The sequence below is a fragment of the Cricetulus griseus genome, chromosome 9 (assembly GCF_003668045.3).
Source record: "Cricetulus griseus strain 17A/GY chromosome 9, alternate assembly CriGri-PICRH-1.0, whole genome shotgun sequence".
Lineage (NCBI taxonomy): Eukaryota > Metazoa > Chordata > Mammalia > Rodentia > Cricetidae > Cricetulus > Cricetulus griseus.
Window position 1 is genome coordinate 8,557,344 of NC_048602.1, and position 19,241 is coordinate 8,576,584.

Below are 19,241 nucleotides of genomic sequence, written 5' to 3' on the forward strand. Positions count from 1 at the left end.
TCTAAATCACATGTATTTATTTGTGTTGGGATGGAAGTTTTTGTGAAGGTCAGAGGATGGCTAGTGGGACTTGGTTCTCTCCTTCCACCATGTGAGCCCTTGGGATCAAACTCAAGTTGTCAGGCTCGTCTGCAAGAGCCTTGTTCTCTGAGCCAGCTTCCCAGTTCCTAATCCATTTGTGTGTGTGTGTGTGTGTGTGTGTGTGTGTGTGTGTTTACTTTTGGAGTGAGTCCCGCTTGTACTTGTCCAATTTTTTTTTTTTTTTGTCCAACTGAGATGCCCAATGTGGGACAGATAAAGCCCAAAGGGTACAGTGAGATCTAGACCCAAGACACAAAGTTAACAGGGAAGGCTCAGACTTGGCTGGGGCTGACTGTAGCTAGTTTTTCTCCCACACACCTAGACCAAGGTGGGAGTGAACAGGACACCTGTTGGATGCTATAGTCCTGTCGGGGCATTCTTCTTAGACTGGGACTTCGGCTGGGTGGGGAGACTGGATCTTGTTGTTTCAAACTATACAGGAGTAAATCTTCCTTGAAGGAACTTGGTGGAGGGGGGAAAATGAGAACTAATGAATGAAACAGGGGTTTTTGAAGGTGATGCATGGGGAAAACGAGACCAGTGAATGAAGTAAGGGCTTGTAAAGGGATCAGTTTATTGTTTTTTCAGGACTGGGGATCAAAACCATGGCCTTATATTCTACCACCGAGACATACCACCAGCTCCATGCTAGGGGATTCTAGGCAAGGGCTCTACCTACTGCCAGCTCTATCACTATGCTAACAGCTTGTGCCTTGTATTTAGGAAAGTCAATATGAAATGAGACAAGGAAGGGTTAGCCCAGTAGGGGCCAGCCTGGGCAAACTCTTGGTTCTGGGAGCCCTAGACACAACCTCCCAGAACAGGAACTGCCTTGGAGAAGAAAAGCCTGGCCTAAGTAGCTAGGACAAAGGGCCGGAGGTAGTGAGACCCAACATAAACCCTATGATGGCAATGGTGTAGAGGCCCCAAGCAGAATTTGCAGCTCCGCCGTAACCACCATCTCATCACCCCCAGGTCGTGGGTGAGCCTGTACTGTGTGCTCAGCAAGGGGGAGCTAGGCTTCTACAAGGACTCCAAAGGCCCAGCATCAGGGGGCACCCATGGTGGGGAACTACCACTCAGCCTGCACAAAGCCACCAGCGAGGTGGCTAGTGACTACAAGAAAAAGAAGCATGTTTTCAAGCTGCAGTGAGTACCTCCCATGGGCAGAAGGGTGGGGGGTCTCCGCTGTGCTTTATTTCCCCAGGGGGGTCTTGGCTTCATTAAAGGATAATGGGGACAGGGCTTGGGCCCCTCAAGATTCCTGAAGTCCTGTGTCTCTTGTAGGACCCATGATGGCAGCGAGTTCTTGCTCCAGGCTAAAGATGAGGTAAGAGCTGGTCCCTTCACCCAATAGGTTGATCTCTAACTGGTAGAGTTTCCTGGCTGGTTCCTGATCCAAAGTATTGGGGCTATAGAAGGAACCACACAGGCCAGACCTATCAGAGCTGCACTGGGAGGCCAGAGGAGCTTACTGGGACAGGGGTGATGGAAGGAATGTCCTTCTTTGTCATGGCCACTCAGGAGGCCAGAAAGATGGTAGGTGTAAGTTTAAAAGGGGAGTCACCAAGGCTCCTCTACAGGCGGCCCAGTGGTTAAGAGCAGTCCCTACTATTCCAGAGGACTCGTTTTGTTCTCCACACCCATGTTCTCAACACCATGCAGCTCACAACTCCCTGTAACTACAGCTCCAGGGGATCTAACACCCACTTCTGGCCTCCAAGGACACCCATACACACATGGCATATATTCATACCAACAATTAAAAAAAACACAAAAAGCCCAGGTGATAGGGATGAGCACCTGTAGTCCCAGCACTCAGGAAGCCGAGGCAGGTGGATCTCTGTGAGTCTGAGGCCAGCCTGGTCTACAGAGCGAGTTCCAGGACAGCTAGGGATACACAGAGAAACCCTATCTTGGACCCCTCCCCCCACACACACACACACAAAAAGGGAGTGATGAAGGCTGACTATGGTTATCTTCTATAATCTCGGCATATGGGAAGTGGAAGCAAGAGCACCAATCCTGGGCTACAGAGTGAGTTTGAGGCCAGCCTGGGGTACCCTGCCTGAACAAAAGGGAAAATGTATGATCCCCATAGAGATAACCCAAGAGGCAGAATTGCAAAGGCTTTTGACAGCCAACTGCAGGAGGGCAGTTGAGGTGAGGTAAATGGCCCCAGAAAGAGTCCCAGGGGCTGGATCTCTTGGTATTGGGGGGGGCATCCAGGGGAGGATTTTTATCCTGAGTGCACTGGGGTGGGGTGGGGTGGGGAGGATCACAGTTGTTTGAACTAAAGAGAGGTGATGTGATTTATCACGAATATCCCCTGATAGGAGCTAGAGAAATGGCTGGGGTGGGGGTGGGGGGGCGGAGAAAGTTGCTGTCCAAGCCTGAGGACGTGATTTGGATGCCAGCATTCACATTAAATAAATAAATAAATAAATAAATAAATAAATAAATAAAGCCAGGCATGGCTGCCCATGGACAACCCCATAACTGTAGGGGGCAAAGAAAGACTGGAGATTCACAGGTCCTTGCTGGTGAGCCCAGCTCCAGGTTCTCCAGGAGACCCTGTTTGGAGAGAATTAGGCTGGGGGTGACAGAACAGGACACTTGGATCCTGTTCTGGCCTCCCCACATGTGCGCAGCCCTTCCCCCCACACACAATACATTCTCAGACATCACACAAACTATGTTTCTCTATGTAGACCTGGCACTCTCTCTCTATAGATCCTCCTACCTCTGCCTCCCATTGCTGGCATTAAAGGGGTGCCCCACCACCCTGCTCCGTTACATTTTATTTTTGTGTGTGTGTATTCATGAGTATGTGTGGGTGCGTGTTCTGTGCCTCCCGTGTGGAGGCAGAGGAGTCGGCGTGGGTCCTGGTGATCAAACACTTCATGGGGCTCCAGTGTACCTTTACCCGCTGAGCTCTCTTTCTGGCCCCCCGAATAATTTATCTCAGAGCTTTTGTAAAAAGCGAAATAAGTTGGTACAGGGCCTGGTAAACGTCAGGGCTCTGCAGGCTTCTCTGCGTCTGGATTGCTCATCTTCGTGTGTGGGGGGGGAGGGCGTTTTATAGATGATGCTACTGGCTCTGTTTAAGTGAATAAATCCACAGAAGAGCCTCCCTGTCGGTATTATTACCCGATCACAGAAGAAGCCTAAGCTAGGGGAGGGAAGTGTGGTTGAGATCCTCCTCCAAATACAGACCTGTCCTGCTTCTTCCGCCAGGAGGAGATGAATGGCTGGCTGGAGGCTGTGGCTAGCTCAGTAGCAGAACACGCCGAGATGGCCCGCTGGAGCCAGACGCTACCTACCACATCATCCACGGATGAGGGCAACCCCAAGCGCGAGGGCGGGGAGCGTAGGGCCAGCGGGCGCCGGAAGTGACTCCAGGTACCCTCCCCCCTTGGAGTCTGACAAGTCTCCTTGCCCCTCCTCTCCGCACTGTGGACACAAAAGACACCTTCTCATCCGCAAGGGCAGGAACGACCAAGGCGGACGTGTCACGGTGGGCCCTAGAATGGAAGGGAATTCTCCTGCACTCCAAGAAATGGTGGTGGGGGAATGCTGTCCCTATAGCCATATCTCGGTCCCTTCCCGCTCGCCAACCCCACCCCAGGTGCTGGGGCTCCATTCTTTTTATGCAATAACTGAGCTTGGTGGGAACGGGCAGGGAGCCAGTTGAGCCAAGCCCCCTGCCCCATCGTCAGATCCTGCCCCAAGAAGCTGGAGTGGCGAGGGACCTGGGAGGTGGTGGTATTCGTTGGCCTCCTCTCCTCCCTAAGGATGGACACGGGGGCGCTGGTGAGGTCCCCTGGACCATCCAGGGTGCTAGGGGGTGGGGAGGGGACACATCCCCTCCCTGCCTTTACCTCACTTCCAATGCTGCCTTGATCTGTCTGGGAAGAGGGAGCGAAGGGGCCCTTGGCCCCTGCACCCCGCCATCTCAGAGCCATGCGGTTAATTCCCGACTTAGTTTATTTTTGCAAAAACGTAGACCTCCCCCCCCCAACCTCCTTCCCTCCTCCCCGCCCCGCATCCGCGAAGGCTTTTAATAGGAGGGGGATTCAGAGTTCAAAACTGTCTTCCTCTCCCCCCACCCCCACCCCCCGTCCAGCTGTAAATGCCACTTCCCGAGGGGAGGGGGTGGGGAAGCCCTCCCCCCCGCATGCTTCTGGCGGGAGCACCTCCCTGGGAGTGGAGGGATCAGGGTTACAGGCAGCCCCAGTGGCTGCCCGGAGACGACGCCAGGGCCAGGGCCAGGGGTGCGGGGCGGTGTGGCAGGCGCACACTGTATGTACCTATAATAAACCCCTTTGGCTTTGACGGTCTACGCTGGTTTCTTTGCTCGTGTGAGACAGGATTGGAGGGTGGGGCGGGCAGGGGTGGGGACCAGGCTGCCAAGACGGCGTGCTAGACTCTACCGACTCACCCAGCAGCGGTGCAGCAGGCTCATCTCAAGATCTGCACACCTAGAAAAGAGAAGTCGAGACACAGGAGGGGAGAGTTATGCGCGTCACGTCGCGTCCCGTCCCGTCCCGTCCCGTCCCGTCCCGTCCCGTCCCGTCCCGTCCCGTCCCGGCCAGGAAAGACCGCCCGGGCTTTAAAGAGTCAGAGAACGTAATTTCCCACGAGCGAGCGCTCGGTCCAATCGTCGGAGAACCCCGGAGTCTCTAGACCAATAAGCGAGCGCCGGGGGCGGGGTCTGCGCGCACCCGGAAGTGGGTGCAGACCGGCAGGCTCGCCCGGGGGGCCATGGCTGCTGCCGCGACCTCCGCAGCGGAGGAGGGGGGGGTCCCGAGTCGGGGAGCCCCCGGGGAAGTCATTCATCTGAACGTGGGGGGCAAGCGGTGAGTCTGGGGGAGCCCCCGAGGCCCCATCCTACGGGACTGGGGCGGGGGTGCACGCCTCTTCGGGGAGTGGGGGTGCTAATCCCTGTCCATCAAGGCTTGCTCCGCCCCGGGATGGAGGCTTGGCGCTTGAGTTAAAAAAAAAAAAAAAAAAGAAAGAAAGAAAAATGGCCAAGGAGGGAAGGTTCGGTGCGTGGATCAGGCGGGAGGAGGCAGCCGTCCTCACCTCCCCGTCGCCTGTCTCCTCCTCGCCCCGCCGCCCAGGTTCAGCACCTCTCGGCAGACGCTCACCTGGATCCCGGACTCCTTCTTCTCCAGGTGATGAGGAGAGCCGGTTTGGGGCGAGGGTGGGAGGGGGCGGGAGGAGAGGGCGTGGGGAGACCGGTTTCCACCCTTACTCACCTCTGCAACTCGGCCCACGACATCCCCTCGGCTTCCCCTCTGCTGTGTGCAGCCTTCTGAGCGGACGCATCTCAACTCTGAAAGACGAGACCGGAGCTGTGAGTGGGGCAAAGTCAAAAGCGGGACGGCCTTTGGGAGGGGGTCAGGACCCCCTCTTTCCTCCCGGTCCTGACCAGGCCCTCCCCACCCCCTGCAGATCTTCATCGACAGGGACCCCACCGTCTTTGCCCCCATCCTCAACTTCCTGCGCACCAAAGAGTTAGACCCCAGGTTGGTGAAGGGTAAGGGGGGTGAGTTCTCCCAAGCGTGAAAGTCTCCTTCCCCGGATGTTCCTTTGTTCCATTTCTTTTAGAGTTATTCAGTCTTGGTCACGTTATACAGCCACCCCCTCTCCAAATATATGCACACATTTGTACCGCTCATCTTTGTTCCCTGGTTTTTTGTTTTTTTGTTTTCTCGAGACAGGGTTTCTCTGTGGCTTTGGAGCCTGTCCTGGAACTAGCTCTTGTAGACCAGGCTGGTCTCGAACACACAGAGATCTTCCCGCCTCTGCCTCCCGAGTGCTGGGATTAAAGGCGTGCGCCACCACCGCCCGGCTCGTTCCCTAGATTTTTAAAAACAGTATTTATGTATTTGTTTGCTTGTTTGTTTGAGATGAGGCCTTGCTCTGTAGCCCTGGTTGCCAGGCTGGCCTCAAACTTGCTTTGCTCCTGTTACCTCTCCTTCAGAGTTTCTGGGGTGTCGGGTGTGCACCGCCACTCAAACTCTCTAAAATCTTAAGCCTGTCAAAACGAGCGCCGTTTCAGAACCCTCAGAACGTGCTGCTCACCCCTACCCCCCAGACTTTTACCCCCGAGTCTCTTCTGTTTACCCAGGGGTATCCACGGGTCCAGCCTCCTCCATGAAGCCCAATTCTATGGGCTCACTCCACTGGGTAAGTAGAAGTCTCCGAGTGTCCCTCCCGACTCCCATCAGTCAGCGCCCTCAGTTATTTCCCAAACATTCTTTATCGATTTGACTCCCCCGGTCAGAAAGACGTTTGGGTTAGAGCTAAGAGCATTCGGTGTGGGTCTGGCTCTGAAGGAGTCGGCAGTTCTGTGGGAAAACAAATGGGGAGACGGACGTGGGTCTGCCTTAGAATCCCTCAAGACCAAGTTTGGAGTCCTTCCTTTGCAGTTCGCCGCCTGCAGGTAAGGGAAGAGCTGGATCGATCCTCCTGCGGAAATGTCCTCTTCAATGGCTATCTACCTCCTCCAGGTGGGCACTCCCAGTAGACGCTGGGGAGGGGAAGATTGGGTTAAAGACTACATTTCCCACAAAGCTACAAACTCGTAGGTACCTGCATTTGGAGCCCTGAGCTCCACTGGGAGTTGTAGTTCTTTATCAGCGTGTTTGGAAAGGAACTAGGAAACAGCATTTTCCATGAGCATGATGGGAGGTGTAGTTTGAGTTTTTTCAGAAAGGAAACATGAAATAAAAAGACAAACATGTAAAGAATAGCATCCTCATGGGGCTGGGGAGATGGCTCAGAGGTTAAGAGCACTGACTGCCCTTCCAGAGGTCCTGAGTTCAATTCCCAGCAACCACATGGTGGCTCACAGCCATCCGTTATGAGATCTGGTGCCCTCTTCTGGTGTGCTGATAGACATGGAAGCAGAATGTTGTATACATATTAAATAAATAAAATCTTAAAAAAAAAAAAGAATAGCATCATCATGCTAACTTTATACCACAAATACACTAGGAACATGAAAATAAATCCCGAATAGACAGCTGGGCGTGGCAGCACATGCCTTTAACCCCAGCTCAGGGGGATGAGGCAGGGGGATATCTCTGTGAGTTGGAAAACAACTTGCTTTATGTATCCAGTTCCAGGATAGTCAGGGCTACACTAGGAGACCATGTTTCAAAATAAACACCACAACAAAAAGCCAGAACAATGCTCCGTCTCCCAAGGAAGAGGGTTCCCCTTATTAGGAGGGAAGATAACCGAAATTTTAATTTATTCTATAATAATAAATAATAATAGCTATTATTATTATTGAGATGCTGTCCCAGTGAACCTGGAATTCACCACCTGGCTGGGCTGGCTTGCCAGCAAAGTATGAGGATTCATCTTGGTTCGCCTTCCTAGCTCCAGGGGTATAGCTAGTAGTTTACCCACAAGCCCTCTCTGTCGCCCCTGTAGTTAGTTTCATTATTTTATTATGTGTTTGCTGTAGCACTGGAGTTGGCACCCAGGGTGTTGTGTGTGCTCAGCAGATGCCATTGCACAGAGCCACACTCCCAAACCTTGACTGGGGAATTCTAGGCGAGTGTTCTACTTCTGACTCAGGCCCACAGCCCTTCCCTGGTAAAGTCTGGGACAAACTCCACTGCTAATCTACACCCCATCTATTCTTACTTTAAAATAATAGTTGTTACATGTATTTGTTTACTGGGGCACATGGGGGAGAGAATTGTGTGTGGAGAGAGGACAACTCGTAGGAATCGTTTCTCTCCTTCCACCACTTGGGGCCCAGGATCAGAGTCGATACCGTTAGGTTTGGTAGCAAGCACCTTTACCTACGGAGGCATCTTACTACCCCTCTACTGTTTCGTTGTTGGGCCTCGACACGTTGCCCAGGCTGGCCTTGAATTTACAATCTCCCCAGCTCCAGATTTCCAAGTAGATTGCGACTACAGACCTGCCTGCTGGCCTGGCTGAAATTACCCAGTAATGAAAAGGCATTAATATCCCACATAGCAGCACCAAGCTGGGTCTTTCTCAGTAATAGGCTTCTGGGTCCTTGGATGCTGTACTTGGTACCACAGAACAGCTTCGCCAGAGCACTGTGACCTACACAGGGAATTCATGCCTGTTGTAGCGGAAGTATTCATAGACTGACGGCCACCATGATTATAATTCTGGTGACTGATGGTCCCCTCACTGTAGTATTCCCAGTGAAACGGAGAAACCGGCACAGCCTGGTGGGGCCCCAGCAAGTCGGGGGACGTCCAGCCCCTGTTCGACGGAGCAATACCATGCCCCCCAACTTGGGTAATGCAGGGCTGCTGGGCCGAATGTTGGATGAGAGAACGCCTCCATCCCCAACAGGTAAGCTTTTGCTTGTGCATGTGTGTTGTGCGTGGGACTGAGCCTAGAGTATGCACTCTGGCATTGTAGAACCTCTCTCTCTCTCTCTCTTTTTTTTTTTTTTTTATGTTTTGAGACAGGATTTCACTCTGGCCCAGGCTGGCCTGGAGCTCAAAGCCATCCCAGCCCTCTTTCCTTAGCCTCCCGAGTGCTAGAATTACGAGTATGAACTTTCATGTGGGTTCTTCGAGCCCTTGTCTTTGTTTGATTATTTTTAATTATCATCATTGTGAGCATATATATGCGTGTGTGAATACGTAACACAGTGCACTTGTGGAGGTCAGAAGTACCACGTGGGTTTTGGAGATTGAACCCAGGCTGTCTGGCTTCTGCCAGAACTGTTTTTCTATGCTGAACCAACTCCCCTGCGCCCAGTCTTCTCTTTACTTTCTGTTTGGAGACAGAGACCCAGGAATTTGCCCAGAGTGGTCTGGAACTTGTGTTCCTTCTGTCTCAACCACCAAAGTACCTGAGATTACAAGGCCTGCCTGCACCACCAGATATAGCTTAAATTTCTGTCCTTTAGGAGGTCAGAGCAACTGGGCCCCTGTGACCCTGCTTTGGTCTCCTGTCTTACCCCCCAAGGCCAACCAGAGGAGCCAGGGATGGTGCGACTGGTCTGTGGTCACCACAACTGGATTGCTGTGGCCTATACCCACTTTCTCGTCTGTTACAGGTGCTGAGGGTGATGATGGGATTGTGGGAGGCTCTGACCCTTGTAGATACGGAGGCTCTGAGATGGGGATTGCTGATGTTCCCCCAATGTCACAGGCTGAAGGAAGCTTCTGGCTGGCAGCTAGCATTTTCCAGCCCACGCCTGGACTGGCCTGTCGAGCGCCTGGCTCTCACAGCTCGGGTGCTTGGTGGCGCTCTGGGTGAGCATGACAAGATGGTGGCTGCAGCCACGGGTGGCGAGATTCTTCTGTGGGCTCTCCAGGCACAAGGCGGTGGCTCTGAGATAGGTATGCCCTTTGGACTTTTCTAGAACCCTGTAGAATTCTGTAATCTGTTCAAATAACCCAACCCATGGAACTGGATACCCATATGAGAAGAATAAGAATTCTATGTCCTACTCCTTTACCTCGTGAGAGAATGTTCCAGACCTTCATAATCTTACATGTTTCATTTTGCCTTAGATACAGTTTTACCATGTAGCTCAAGCCTTGCCCTCAACTCCTGAATGTTGGACCACAGCCACCCCAAGTGCCACCATACCCAGTTAACACACTGATTATATTTTATTTTTTGGTTTTTCGAGACAGGGTTTCTCTGTGTAGCTTTGGAGCCTATCCTGGCACTCACTCTAGAGACCAGGCTGGTCTCGAACTCACAGAGATCCGCCTGCCTCTGCCTCCCAAATGCTGGGATTAAAGGCATGCACCACCAACACCTGGCTATATTTTATTTTTATATTTATTTATTTATGTGTCTGAAAAGTGGAGGGGGGTCATGCATGTAATCCTGAATCTAATGCCAACACCAGATATGGTGGTACACAGCTGTAATCCAGCACACAGAAGGTAGAGGCTAGCCTGGGCTACATGAGACCCCCGACTCAACAATAACAACAAAATTCAGCCCTCTACTGTCATAGCCCTTTGCCTCAATAGGAGGGTTTGTCCTTTTTTGGAAACCTCTACATGTTAGAATTCTCCCTCCCCTTAGAGCTCCACACCCATCAACACTGCTGTGTAATTCCTGGAATCCTCTTTGCGACAGGGATTCCATTTTCCAATTCAACCCATAGCCCCTGGGGTTCTAGCCACACCCCCACCCCTGCAGTAGGCTTCCAATCTCTCCTTGCTACCTGCAGGTGTCTTCCACCTGGGAGTACCAGTTGAGGCCTTGTTCTTTGTTGGGAATCAGCTCATTGCCACAAGCCACACAGGGCGCATTGGAGTGTGGAACGCTGTGACCAAGCACTGGCAGGTGAGTTTGGGCCACCCTGGCTCCCTCTTCCCCAATGTCTAGACTGTGTAGGCCCGCGAGTTCCTTCCTATTTCACACTGCCTAGAGAGATAACCCTATAGTGGGTGTGAGATAAAAAAAAAAGTCCATGGAACACCAGATGTGGTGGCGCACGCCTTTAGTCCCAGCACTCGGGAGGCAGAGGCAGGGGAATCTATGTGAGTTCCAGGCCAGCCTGGTCTACAGAGCGAGTTCCAGGACAGCCAGGGCTCCACAGAGAACCCTGTCTTGGAGCATCCAGGAGTGGCTGAAGGACCGGCATGAAGGGTAGATGGGTTCGGAAAGGAGGGGGCAGTATTCTTCTAGCCCTGGACTGGAGAGCAGACGCAGAGATGGGGTTGAAAGCAGGAAGCAGGAGAGGGAGATGCAGGTGCTCATTGCTCTACCCAGCCCAGGCCATGTCCAAAACCTGGAGGAAAAACGTGGAGCTGTATTGTGTTTCTCTTACAAAAGTATATTGAGAGAGAGCAGAGGCGCAGAAAGAAGCACACACAGAGAGAGAAACAGGAAAAACCAGTGGAGGTGAGGGGCACAGAAGCTAAAGAAATGGAGGAAAGTCAGAACCACCGAGCCAGATTGGGCCTGGTGGTGCAGGCCTGCAACCTGAACTACTCAAGAGGCTGAGGTTAGAGGATAAAATGCAAGGCCAGCCTGAGCTACTGAGTGAGTGCCTGGGCAGTTTAGTGGCAGCCTACTTCAAAAGGAGAGGGAGGGAGGAAGGGAGGAGAGAGAGAGAGAGAGAGAGAAAGAGAGAGAGAGAGAGAGAGAGAGAGAGAGTAAAACAGCCAGAGCTGTTAACAACAAGGTAGAGAACTTGCCTAGAATCCCCCAGTGAGGGGCTGGGGGCGTGGCTCAGTGGTGGAGCCCCTGCCTAGAATCCCCCAGTGAGGGGCTGGGGGCGTGGCTCAGTGGTAGAGCCCCTGCCTAGAATCCCCCAGTGAGGGGCTGGGGGCGTGGCTCAGTGGTAGAGCCCCTGCCTAGAATCCCCCAGTGAGGGGCTGGGGGTGTGGCTCAGTGGTGGAGCCCCTGCCTAGAATCCCCCAGTGAGGGGCTGGGGGCGTGGCTCAGTGGTAGAGCCCCTGCCTAGAATTCCCAATTGAGGGGCTGGGATGGTGTGGATTAGTGGTAGAGTGCTTGGCTAGCAGGAAGGAGGCCCTAAGTTCTACCTTCAGTGCTAGTGCTAAACAAGATACTAGATAGACAAACATACTAGACAGACAGACAGACAGACAGACAGACAGACACACACACACACACACACACACACACACACACACACACACGTCTAAGAGACTTCCAGGCATGGTGGCACTGGCCTCCATACAGTCCCAGTACATGGAAGATGGAGGCAGGAGGGTCAGCGCTTCAATGGAAGCCTGAGCTTTTCAGCAGGATCAACACCAGCCTGAGCTACACGTGGCTGGGTCAAAAATCAACAAAAATGGGGCCAGGGAGACGGTTCAACAGTTAAGAGCATGCATGGTTCAGAGGTCTCCTGTTCCATTCCCAGCAACCCCCACCAGGTGGCTCACAGCTACCTATGACTCCAGCTCCAGGGGCTCTGACACCCCTGGCTTCTGTGGGCACACACACACAGATACTCACACACATGATCTTAGAAAATAACTTTTAAAAACTCATCAAAAACAGAGTAGAGAAGAGGGCCAAGGAATGAATGGCAGTCTGAGATACAGAGGAAGGTGCAAAGGTCAGTTACAGGGAGCACTGTAACGTTACAGGGACAGCTGTGATGTTACAGGGACAGCCATGATATTACAGGGAGAGCCATGGTGTTACAGGGACAGCTGTGATGTTACAGGGAGAGCCATGGTATTACAGGGAGAGCCGTGATGTTACAGGGAGAGCCATGATGTTACAGGGAGAGCCTGATGTTACGGGGAGAGCCTGATGTTACGGGGAGAGCTGTGATGTTAGAGGTAGACACAGATGGCAACTGGCAAGGCTGGAAGTGATAGGCGCAGGCTTGGGTAGCCTGGCCAGGCTGGGCACACAGCAATGGGCACTGTGGGAGAAAGGCAGGGATGCCAGGAGCGTCCCACACTACTGCCTCTTTCCTGCCTCAGGTCCAAGAGGTCCAGCCTATCACCAGTTACGATGCAGCTGGCTCCTTCCTCCTCCTGGGCTGTAGCAATGGCTCCATCTATTACGTAGGTGAGCAGTGTCCTTCCTCCTGCCGTCTGAGGGGTGGGCTGCAGCGGGAGCCTCCAACAAATCCCCCCCACCCCTGCCTGCCCACCTAGATGTACAGAAATTTCCCCTTCGGATGAAGGACAACGACCTCCTTGTCAGTGAGCTCTACAGAGACCCAGCAGAAGATGGGGTCACTGCACTCAGCGTCTACCTCACCCCCAAAACCAGTAAGCTACGATGAAGCCTCTGTCCCTGCTGTTGTCACCGGACAGCCCCAGACTGGTCTGTAGCTGTGGCCCTGCTGTGTGCCGTGTCTCGTGTGATTCCTCAGGAGGGGACTCATTAGTTTTCATTTCCCTCAGCATGTGGTTTCACTTTGTTTTTGTTTAGCCCTCTTAGGTGCTGCTGGCCTGTCTGTGACAAGCCACTGTCAATTCATTTTTATGTCTTCTCCATCTTCCATCAGGACATGACATTTGCATAATTCATAAAACCAGGAGAGTGGATACATGCCAGATAGTAGACAAATGCAAGCTCGGGGAGGGGGGAAACTGTGTTTGGTATGTAAAAATGAATAAAAAGTTAATTAAGCCGGGCGGTGGTGGCGCACGCCTTTCATCCCAGGACTCGGGAGGCAGAGGCAGGCAGATCTCTGTGAGTTCCAGACCAGCCTGGTCTACAAGAGCTAGTTCCAGGACAGCCTCCAAAGCCACAGAGAAACTCTGTCTCGAACCCCCCCCCCAAATTAATTAAAAGAATCCTCCCAAAGTCCCCCCCAAAGAAGGAAAAGAGCCAGGCATTGGTAGTACACGCCTTTAATCCCAGCAATCAGGAGGCAGAGGCAGGTAGATCTCAGTGAGTTTGAGGTCAGCCTGGTCTACAGGGTGAGTTTTAGGACAGCCAGGGCTACACACAGAGAAACCCTGTCTCCAAAAACCAAACCGAAACAAAACAAATCCAAGTTCAAGGAGTTCCACCCTTTTGGGGGAGGGCAGGATTTTTCTCTGTAGCCCAGGCTAGCCTCTAACTAAGGAAGACCTCATCCTTCTGCTTGAGCCTCCAGACTTCTGGGATCACAGGCTGGCCCTTTGGTTCATCTCTGTGTCTCCTAGATTTGATATCTACGTTCCTATGTGGCCTGTGGCCACTGCACAAAATGCTGATTCTGTATTTTACCCACCTGTGTTTTTTACAGTGCTGTTTTGTTTCTGGGAACCTCTCTAGCACTCAGCGAGGCAGAGGTGGAGGGTTAAGGGGGGAATCTTTGTGAGTTCATGAGTTCAAAGCCAGCCTGATTTACATATCGAATTCTAGATCAGCCAGGGCTACCTAGTGAGACTCTGTCTCAAAAAAAAAAAAAAAAAAAAAGTTTCAAGATTCTCAAAATGAAATGTCCGTGGAGTCCCCGAGACACTGGGAGGTGGACTCTCTTCTTATTCTCTGTTTGTGTCTTTCTGGAATTTTTTAAAAGATTTATTGGGTTATGTGTATGAGTGTTTTGCCGCACGTATGTAAGTATGTTGTGTTCATGCTTGGCACCCAAAGGGACCAAAATAAGGGATTAGATCTCCTGGAACAGGAGTTACAGGTGGCTGTGAGCTGCCATGTGGGCCCTGGGAATTGAACCTGGGTCTTCCAGAACAGCAGCCAATGCTCTCAATCACTGGGCCTTCTCTCCAGCCCCGCCTGTGTTTCTTCTTAGTCCCGTGTTCTCTGTCTTCTGTCCCCCCCACCCGTCGCTCCCCCACCTCCTTCCCTCCCTCCCTCCCTCTCTCGACCTCTCTGCCCTGGCTCTGTCTCCATGACTGACCTTCTTTGTTGTTGGCCTCTCCTAAGGTGACAGTGGGAACTGGATTGAGATTGCCTATGGCACCAGCTCAGGGGTTGTGCGGGTCATCGTGCAGCACCCCGAGACCGTGGGCTCGGGACCCCAGCTCTTCCAGACCTTCAGCGTGCACCGCAGCCCTGTCACCAAGATCATGCTGTCAGAGAAACACCTCATCTCAGGTGGGTCCCCCTGCAGGAGGGACAGCTTTGGGAGCAGGGAGCTGCGAGCCAGGAGGACTGTGCTTTCAGTGGGGACAGCTCTCCCAGGCTGGGGCTAACAGGAGGCCCCAGGTGGGAATCACAGAAGCGGAGGACGGACTGTAATGGGCACAGTGACTCAGGTCTATAATCCCAGCACCCAGTAGGCTGAGGCAGGAGAATCACTTCCAGTTTAAGGCCAGCCTCGTCTACAAAGTGAGTTCCAGGACAGTCAGGGCTACACAGAGAAACCCTGTCTCAAAAAAAAAAAAAATAAATTAAAAAATATGTGGGGCTGGAGAGATGGCTCAGCGGTTAAGAGCACTGCCTGCTATTCCAAAGGTCCTGAGTTCGATTCCCAGCAACCACATGGTGGCTCACGACCATCTGTAATGACATTTAGTGCCTTCTTCTGGCCTACAGGCATACATGCAAGCCGAACACTGTGCACATAATAAATAAATACATATTAAAAATATGTGTATGTGAGTGCAGGTAGAAGAGGGTGTCAATGTCCCTGGAGATGGGGTTATAGGTGGTTGTTCAGCACTCAACATGGGTGCTGGGAACTGAGTTCAGTTCCTCTGCAAATGCTCTAAAACACTTAGCTGTCTCTTCATTTTGGGTTTTTTGTTTGTCTGCTTTGCTGTGTTTTTATTTTATATACATTGTTGTTTTCCCTGAATGTATGTATGTCTGTGTGAGAGTGTCAGATCCTGGAGTTACAGACAGCTGTGAGCCGCCATGTGGGTGCTAGGAATTGAACCTGGCTCCCCTGGAAGAGCATCCAGTGCTCTTAACTGCTGACCTATCTCTCCAGCCTGTCCATCCTGTTTTTTAAGACTCTTATGGGATCTGGAGATTGCCCATATGCTAGGGTAGCTGGTGGGAGAGCCCCAGGGACCTGGCCATCGCCACCTCTCCAGAGTGGGGATGACAAGCTCGTGACTCCACGTTCAGGCCCTCATTCTGAAATGGCACTTTGCGAAGTGAGCCATCACCCAGCCGCTGGAGTTTTGGCTGAGATAAGGTCTCCCTACACAGCCCAGGCTAGCCTTAAATTTAGGATCCTTTGGATCCAGCCTTCCAAACACTAGGCTCACAGGAGTGTACCACCTCACCTCTCCGTTCACATTTCCTTTTCAAGTGTGTGAGGGTCATGCAAGAGGGCTGATTCAGCCAGGCGTTGGTGGCGCACGCCTTTCATCCCAGCTCTCGGGAGGCAGAGGCAGGTGGATCTCTGTGAGCTCGAGACCAGCCTGGTCTACAAGAGCTAGTTCCAGGACAGCCTCAAAGCCACAGAAACAAACAAACAAACAAAAAGAGGGCTGATTCAGGGCAAGGCTGTCTGAGGACCTTAGAGCAGAAATGAAGGCCAGGCATCCCAGTCAGGGGGACCAGTGCAAAGGAACCAATGGGGAGAGTGGGTGGGAGATAAATGCATAGGGAGGGCCGTGGCCGGTGTTGAGGTCCTTGCTTTAGCCGAGTGTGACCTGCGGACAGCATCAGGGAGCTGAGAAAAGAAAGAGACGAGGTGCAAAGATGAAGAGGGTAACATGGGGTCAGACCCCAACCGCTTCTCTGGGCATCTGGTGGGCTGCTGGCACTCCGGCAGAGAGAGTTCCTGAAGGGAAACATCGCAGCCGGGCCCTCACACCTCCAAAAGGGCTCTCTCTCACCCTGGGGGACCAGGAGGGTCAAACTGACCTTCTGCTGTCTCCCTGCTCTTTATTTAGTCTGTGCCGACAACAACCATGTCCGGACGTGGTCCGTGACCCGCTTCCGAGGCATGATCTCCACCCAGCCCGGTTCCACGCCGCTAGCGTCCTTCAAGATCCTGGCGCTGGAGTCCGCCGACGGGCACGGAGGCTGCAGTGCTGGCAACGACATCGGTGCCTGCTTGTCCCTGGCCCTTGACCCCTTCCCGCAGACCTGCCCGAGCCATGTGGGGTCCCACTCGCCCCCGTAGACCTCTGCCTGCTGGTTTAGCTGCTCTGTCGCCCTCCGGCCGCCCTGCCCCTTGTTCATTCTCCCTGCCCTGCTTCCCCTTGCCCTGCTGTTGGCCTCTCATACTCCCAGCCAACCCCACTCTCGGGCCATTGGTTCCCACCGACCATCTCCCGACAGGCCCGATTGCTGTGGATCCTTGGGAGCCCCTAGTTCCGTCTGCCTCTGTCCAACTGCAATAGCCTGGGAGCAGGACCTAGGTCTGTCTGGGCGTTGGCTCAGCAGCTGGGGAAGGCTAGTGCCACGGGCTATGGAGGCACCGTGGACCCTGGCTGGCCCTTACCCCTCCCTGCCCCCCCACCCCAGGTCCCTACGGTGAGCGGGATGACCAGCAGGTGTTCATCCAGAAGGTGGTGCCCAATGCCAGCCAGCTCTTTGTGCGCCTCTCCTCCACGGGGCAGCGGTGAGCGCTAGGACCAGGGAGGAGGCCCGGGAGGGGTCCTGATGGAGCAGAGGCTACAGGGCGAGTGGGCCTCTGGGTTACATGTGTGAGAGTGAGACTGAGATAGCCCAGGTCACTGTGCTGGACCACTGACACCCACCGACGGCCCATGCACTCGAGTGGGAAGGGGGTGCCGGCAGAGTGTCAGGGTGGGATGAGGTGCAGGATCTCTAGGAGTCCACAGCAGGTGACCTGAAAAGGAGGCGGGGGGGGGGGTTGTTGCTAAGTAGGAAGGAACAGAAGTCAGGGAGGGAGAGGGTGTGTCTGCTGAGAACGGAGCCCGTGCCAAGTCTGGGAAGAGCCACCGGGTCATGGGCCTGGTCCTTGTGTAGCGCAGCGCAGGCCTTTTTCTGAGTGCATGGGAAGCTATGTCCTTGTAAGGGGCTGGACAAGAGGTCAAAAGCCAAGGATGACTTTGGGCCAAGAGACTAGTGGGGGACAGGACGAAAGATGCCAGGAGTCCCGTGGGAGGTGGCAGAAGCAACTGATGAGATAATCGCTCCTGTGGCCCCCCTGGAATACATGAATGTGGCGTGGGGGGGGCGGGGAAGGCACAATATCGGAGATGGCTGAATCGAAACCAGATCAAAGGGGCTGGGGATGCAGCCGGGTAGGTAGAGTGAGGGCCTACCATGCCTGAAGCCTTGGGTTTGCCCTCCAGTGCCCAATAAACAGGGCGTTGTACATGCCTGTAACCCCAGCACTCAGGAGGTAGAGGCAGAAGGATCAGAAGTTCAAAGTCAACCTCAACTACCTGGCGAGATGCAGGCCAGCCTGGGCTACATGAGACCCTGTCTCAAAACACACAAAACCATGATGGGATTGGATAAGGATTCGGGCGCTCAGTGGGAGGGACAGGACCTGAACGCTCAGAGGTGAAGACTGTGAGTAGCGGGACCAGGCTGATGACTCCTGTCCCCTTGCGTCCCACAGGGTGTGTTCTGTCCGCTCAGTGGATGGCTCGCCCACGACCGCCTTCACAGTGCTGGAGTGTGAGGGTTCAAGGCGGCTGGGCTCCAGGCCCCGACGCTACCTGCTCACGGGCCAGGCCAATGGCAGCCTGGCCATGTGGGACCTGACTACTGCCATGGATGGCCTGGGCCAAACCCCTGGTACTCCCTGCCCCGCTTCAATCCTGCCCCGGGCCCCACCCTGCCCGGGGTTTCTCTTCCCAGGCCCCTGCCCTCTGGTCCCTTTGCTGTCCCTTTTAGACCTTTCTTGTCCTCCAGCCCTTTCTTACGTTGCCTCTGACCCCAGCCCATCCATTTCTGCATTGCTTTCTTCTCTCCTACCTTGGTTGCTCTTGGCCTGTGACCTGCCCCCTCCTCACCCCCCCCCCATTTTACCCCTGACCCTGTTTCTTTGACATCCCCAGCAGGTGGCCTGACGGAAGAGGAGCTGATGGGCCAGCTGGAGCAGTGTGAACTGGCTCCACTGGCTTCCCCTCGGGGCACTTTCCCTAGCCCCTCACCCAGGACCTCTCTTACCAGGTAGCTGTGGCTCCACTTTCCCTCTGTACTGTGGAAAACAGCATGGTGACACAGGGGGGGACACCGACTTTCCCTCCCTTTCAGTCTCCACTCAGCCTCCAGCAATACCTCCCTGTCCGGCCACAGAGGGAGCCCCAGCCCACCACAGACAGAGGTCCGGCGGCGCGGGGCAGGAAGCTTCGTGGATCGGTGCCAGGAGCTGGTGAGGGGTGTGCCAGAGCCCCGACGGCCACCGACACCGGCTCCGCGGCCCTCCACAGGTCTTGGGACTCCCCTGACACCCCCCAAGAACACTCTTAACGAAACTTCCTTTTGAACCTAACCACCGCAGTGCCTTCTTATGGACTGGCCCCGGGGGACTCAGGCCTTCCTGTTGGAGCCAGGGCCAGGGCCCCCTTGGAGTCACTGAGGTCCCTTAGCCTTCCTTTCCTAAAAGCCAAAGTCACCTCCCTAATAAAATCCTCACTGCCAACACTTTGTATTCTTGTTTGTTTGTTTGTTTGTTTTTTTGCGGGGGCGAGCCTCCCCAGGAAAAGATGGAGACGTAGGGACCAATCAGGTTCTAGGCTTTTACCTCAGAGACATTGCTATGGGTATGGTGGAGCACGCCTTTAATCCCAGCACTGGCCAGGCAGAGGCAGGCAGACCTCTGTTGGTGGACTTTTCGGCGGACCACCAAT

The 19,241-nt window shown here is 53.8% G+C and overlaps 2 protein-coding genes across 2 annotated transcripts in view; both read left to right on the forward strand.

Moving 5' to 3' along the window:
• Sptbn4 (spectrin beta, non-erythrocytic 4) overlaps positions 1–4,421 on the forward strand; it is an 82,664-nt gene extending 78,243 nt beyond the window's left edge. Inside the window, exons 33-35 of the mRNA XM_027430438.2 lie at positions 1,057–1,230; positions 1,369–1,411; positions 3,319–4,421. Of these exons, the coding sequence (XP_027286239.1) occupies positions 1,057–1,230; positions 1,369–1,411; positions 3,319–3,477 (376 nt within the window). The 3' untranslated portion in view covers positions 3,478–4,421. The remainder of the gene's footprint in view (positions 1–1,056; positions 1,231–1,368; positions 1,412–3,318) is intronic.
• A 377-nt stretch (positions 4,422–4,798) lies between these two features.
• Positions 4,799–19,038, forward strand: Shkbp1 (SH3KBP1 binding protein 1). The gene is made up of 18 exons (XM_027430437.2): positions 4,799–4,940; positions 5,205–5,258; positions 5,395–5,440; positions 5,539–5,612; positions 6,218–6,276; positions 6,519–6,599; positions 8,278–8,439; positions 9,064–9,154; positions 9,250–9,440; positions 10,292–10,407; positions 12,531–12,618; positions 12,708–12,824; positions 14,434–14,604; positions 16,359–16,514; positions 16,936–17,032; positions 18,005–18,183; positions 18,447–18,561; positions 18,646–19,038. Exons 1-18 carry the CDS (start codon positions 4,846–4,848, stop codon positions 18,875–18,877), a joined length of 2,124 nt encoding a protein of 707 aa, XP_027286238.1. The 5' UTR covers positions 4,799–4,845; the 3' UTR covers positions 18,878–19,038.
• Positions 19,039–19,241: the final 203 nt, after the last annotated feature.

Excerpts from the sequence above, each read along its gene's own strand:
- Shkbp1 (XM_027430437.2), top strand. The coding sequence starts at position 4,846 with ATGGCTGCTGCCGCGACCTCCGCAGCGGAGGAGGGGGGGGTCCCGAGT. Across the intron at positions 4,941-5,204 it reads CTGAACGTGGGGGGCAAGCG|GTTCAGCACCTCTCGGCAGA; the intron begins GTGAGTCTGGGG and ends CCCGCCGCCCAG. Across the intron at positions 18,184-18,446 it reads TGGCCTGGGCCAAACCCCTG|CAGGTGGCCTGACGGAAGAG; the intron begins GTACTCCCTGCC and ends TGACATCCCCAG.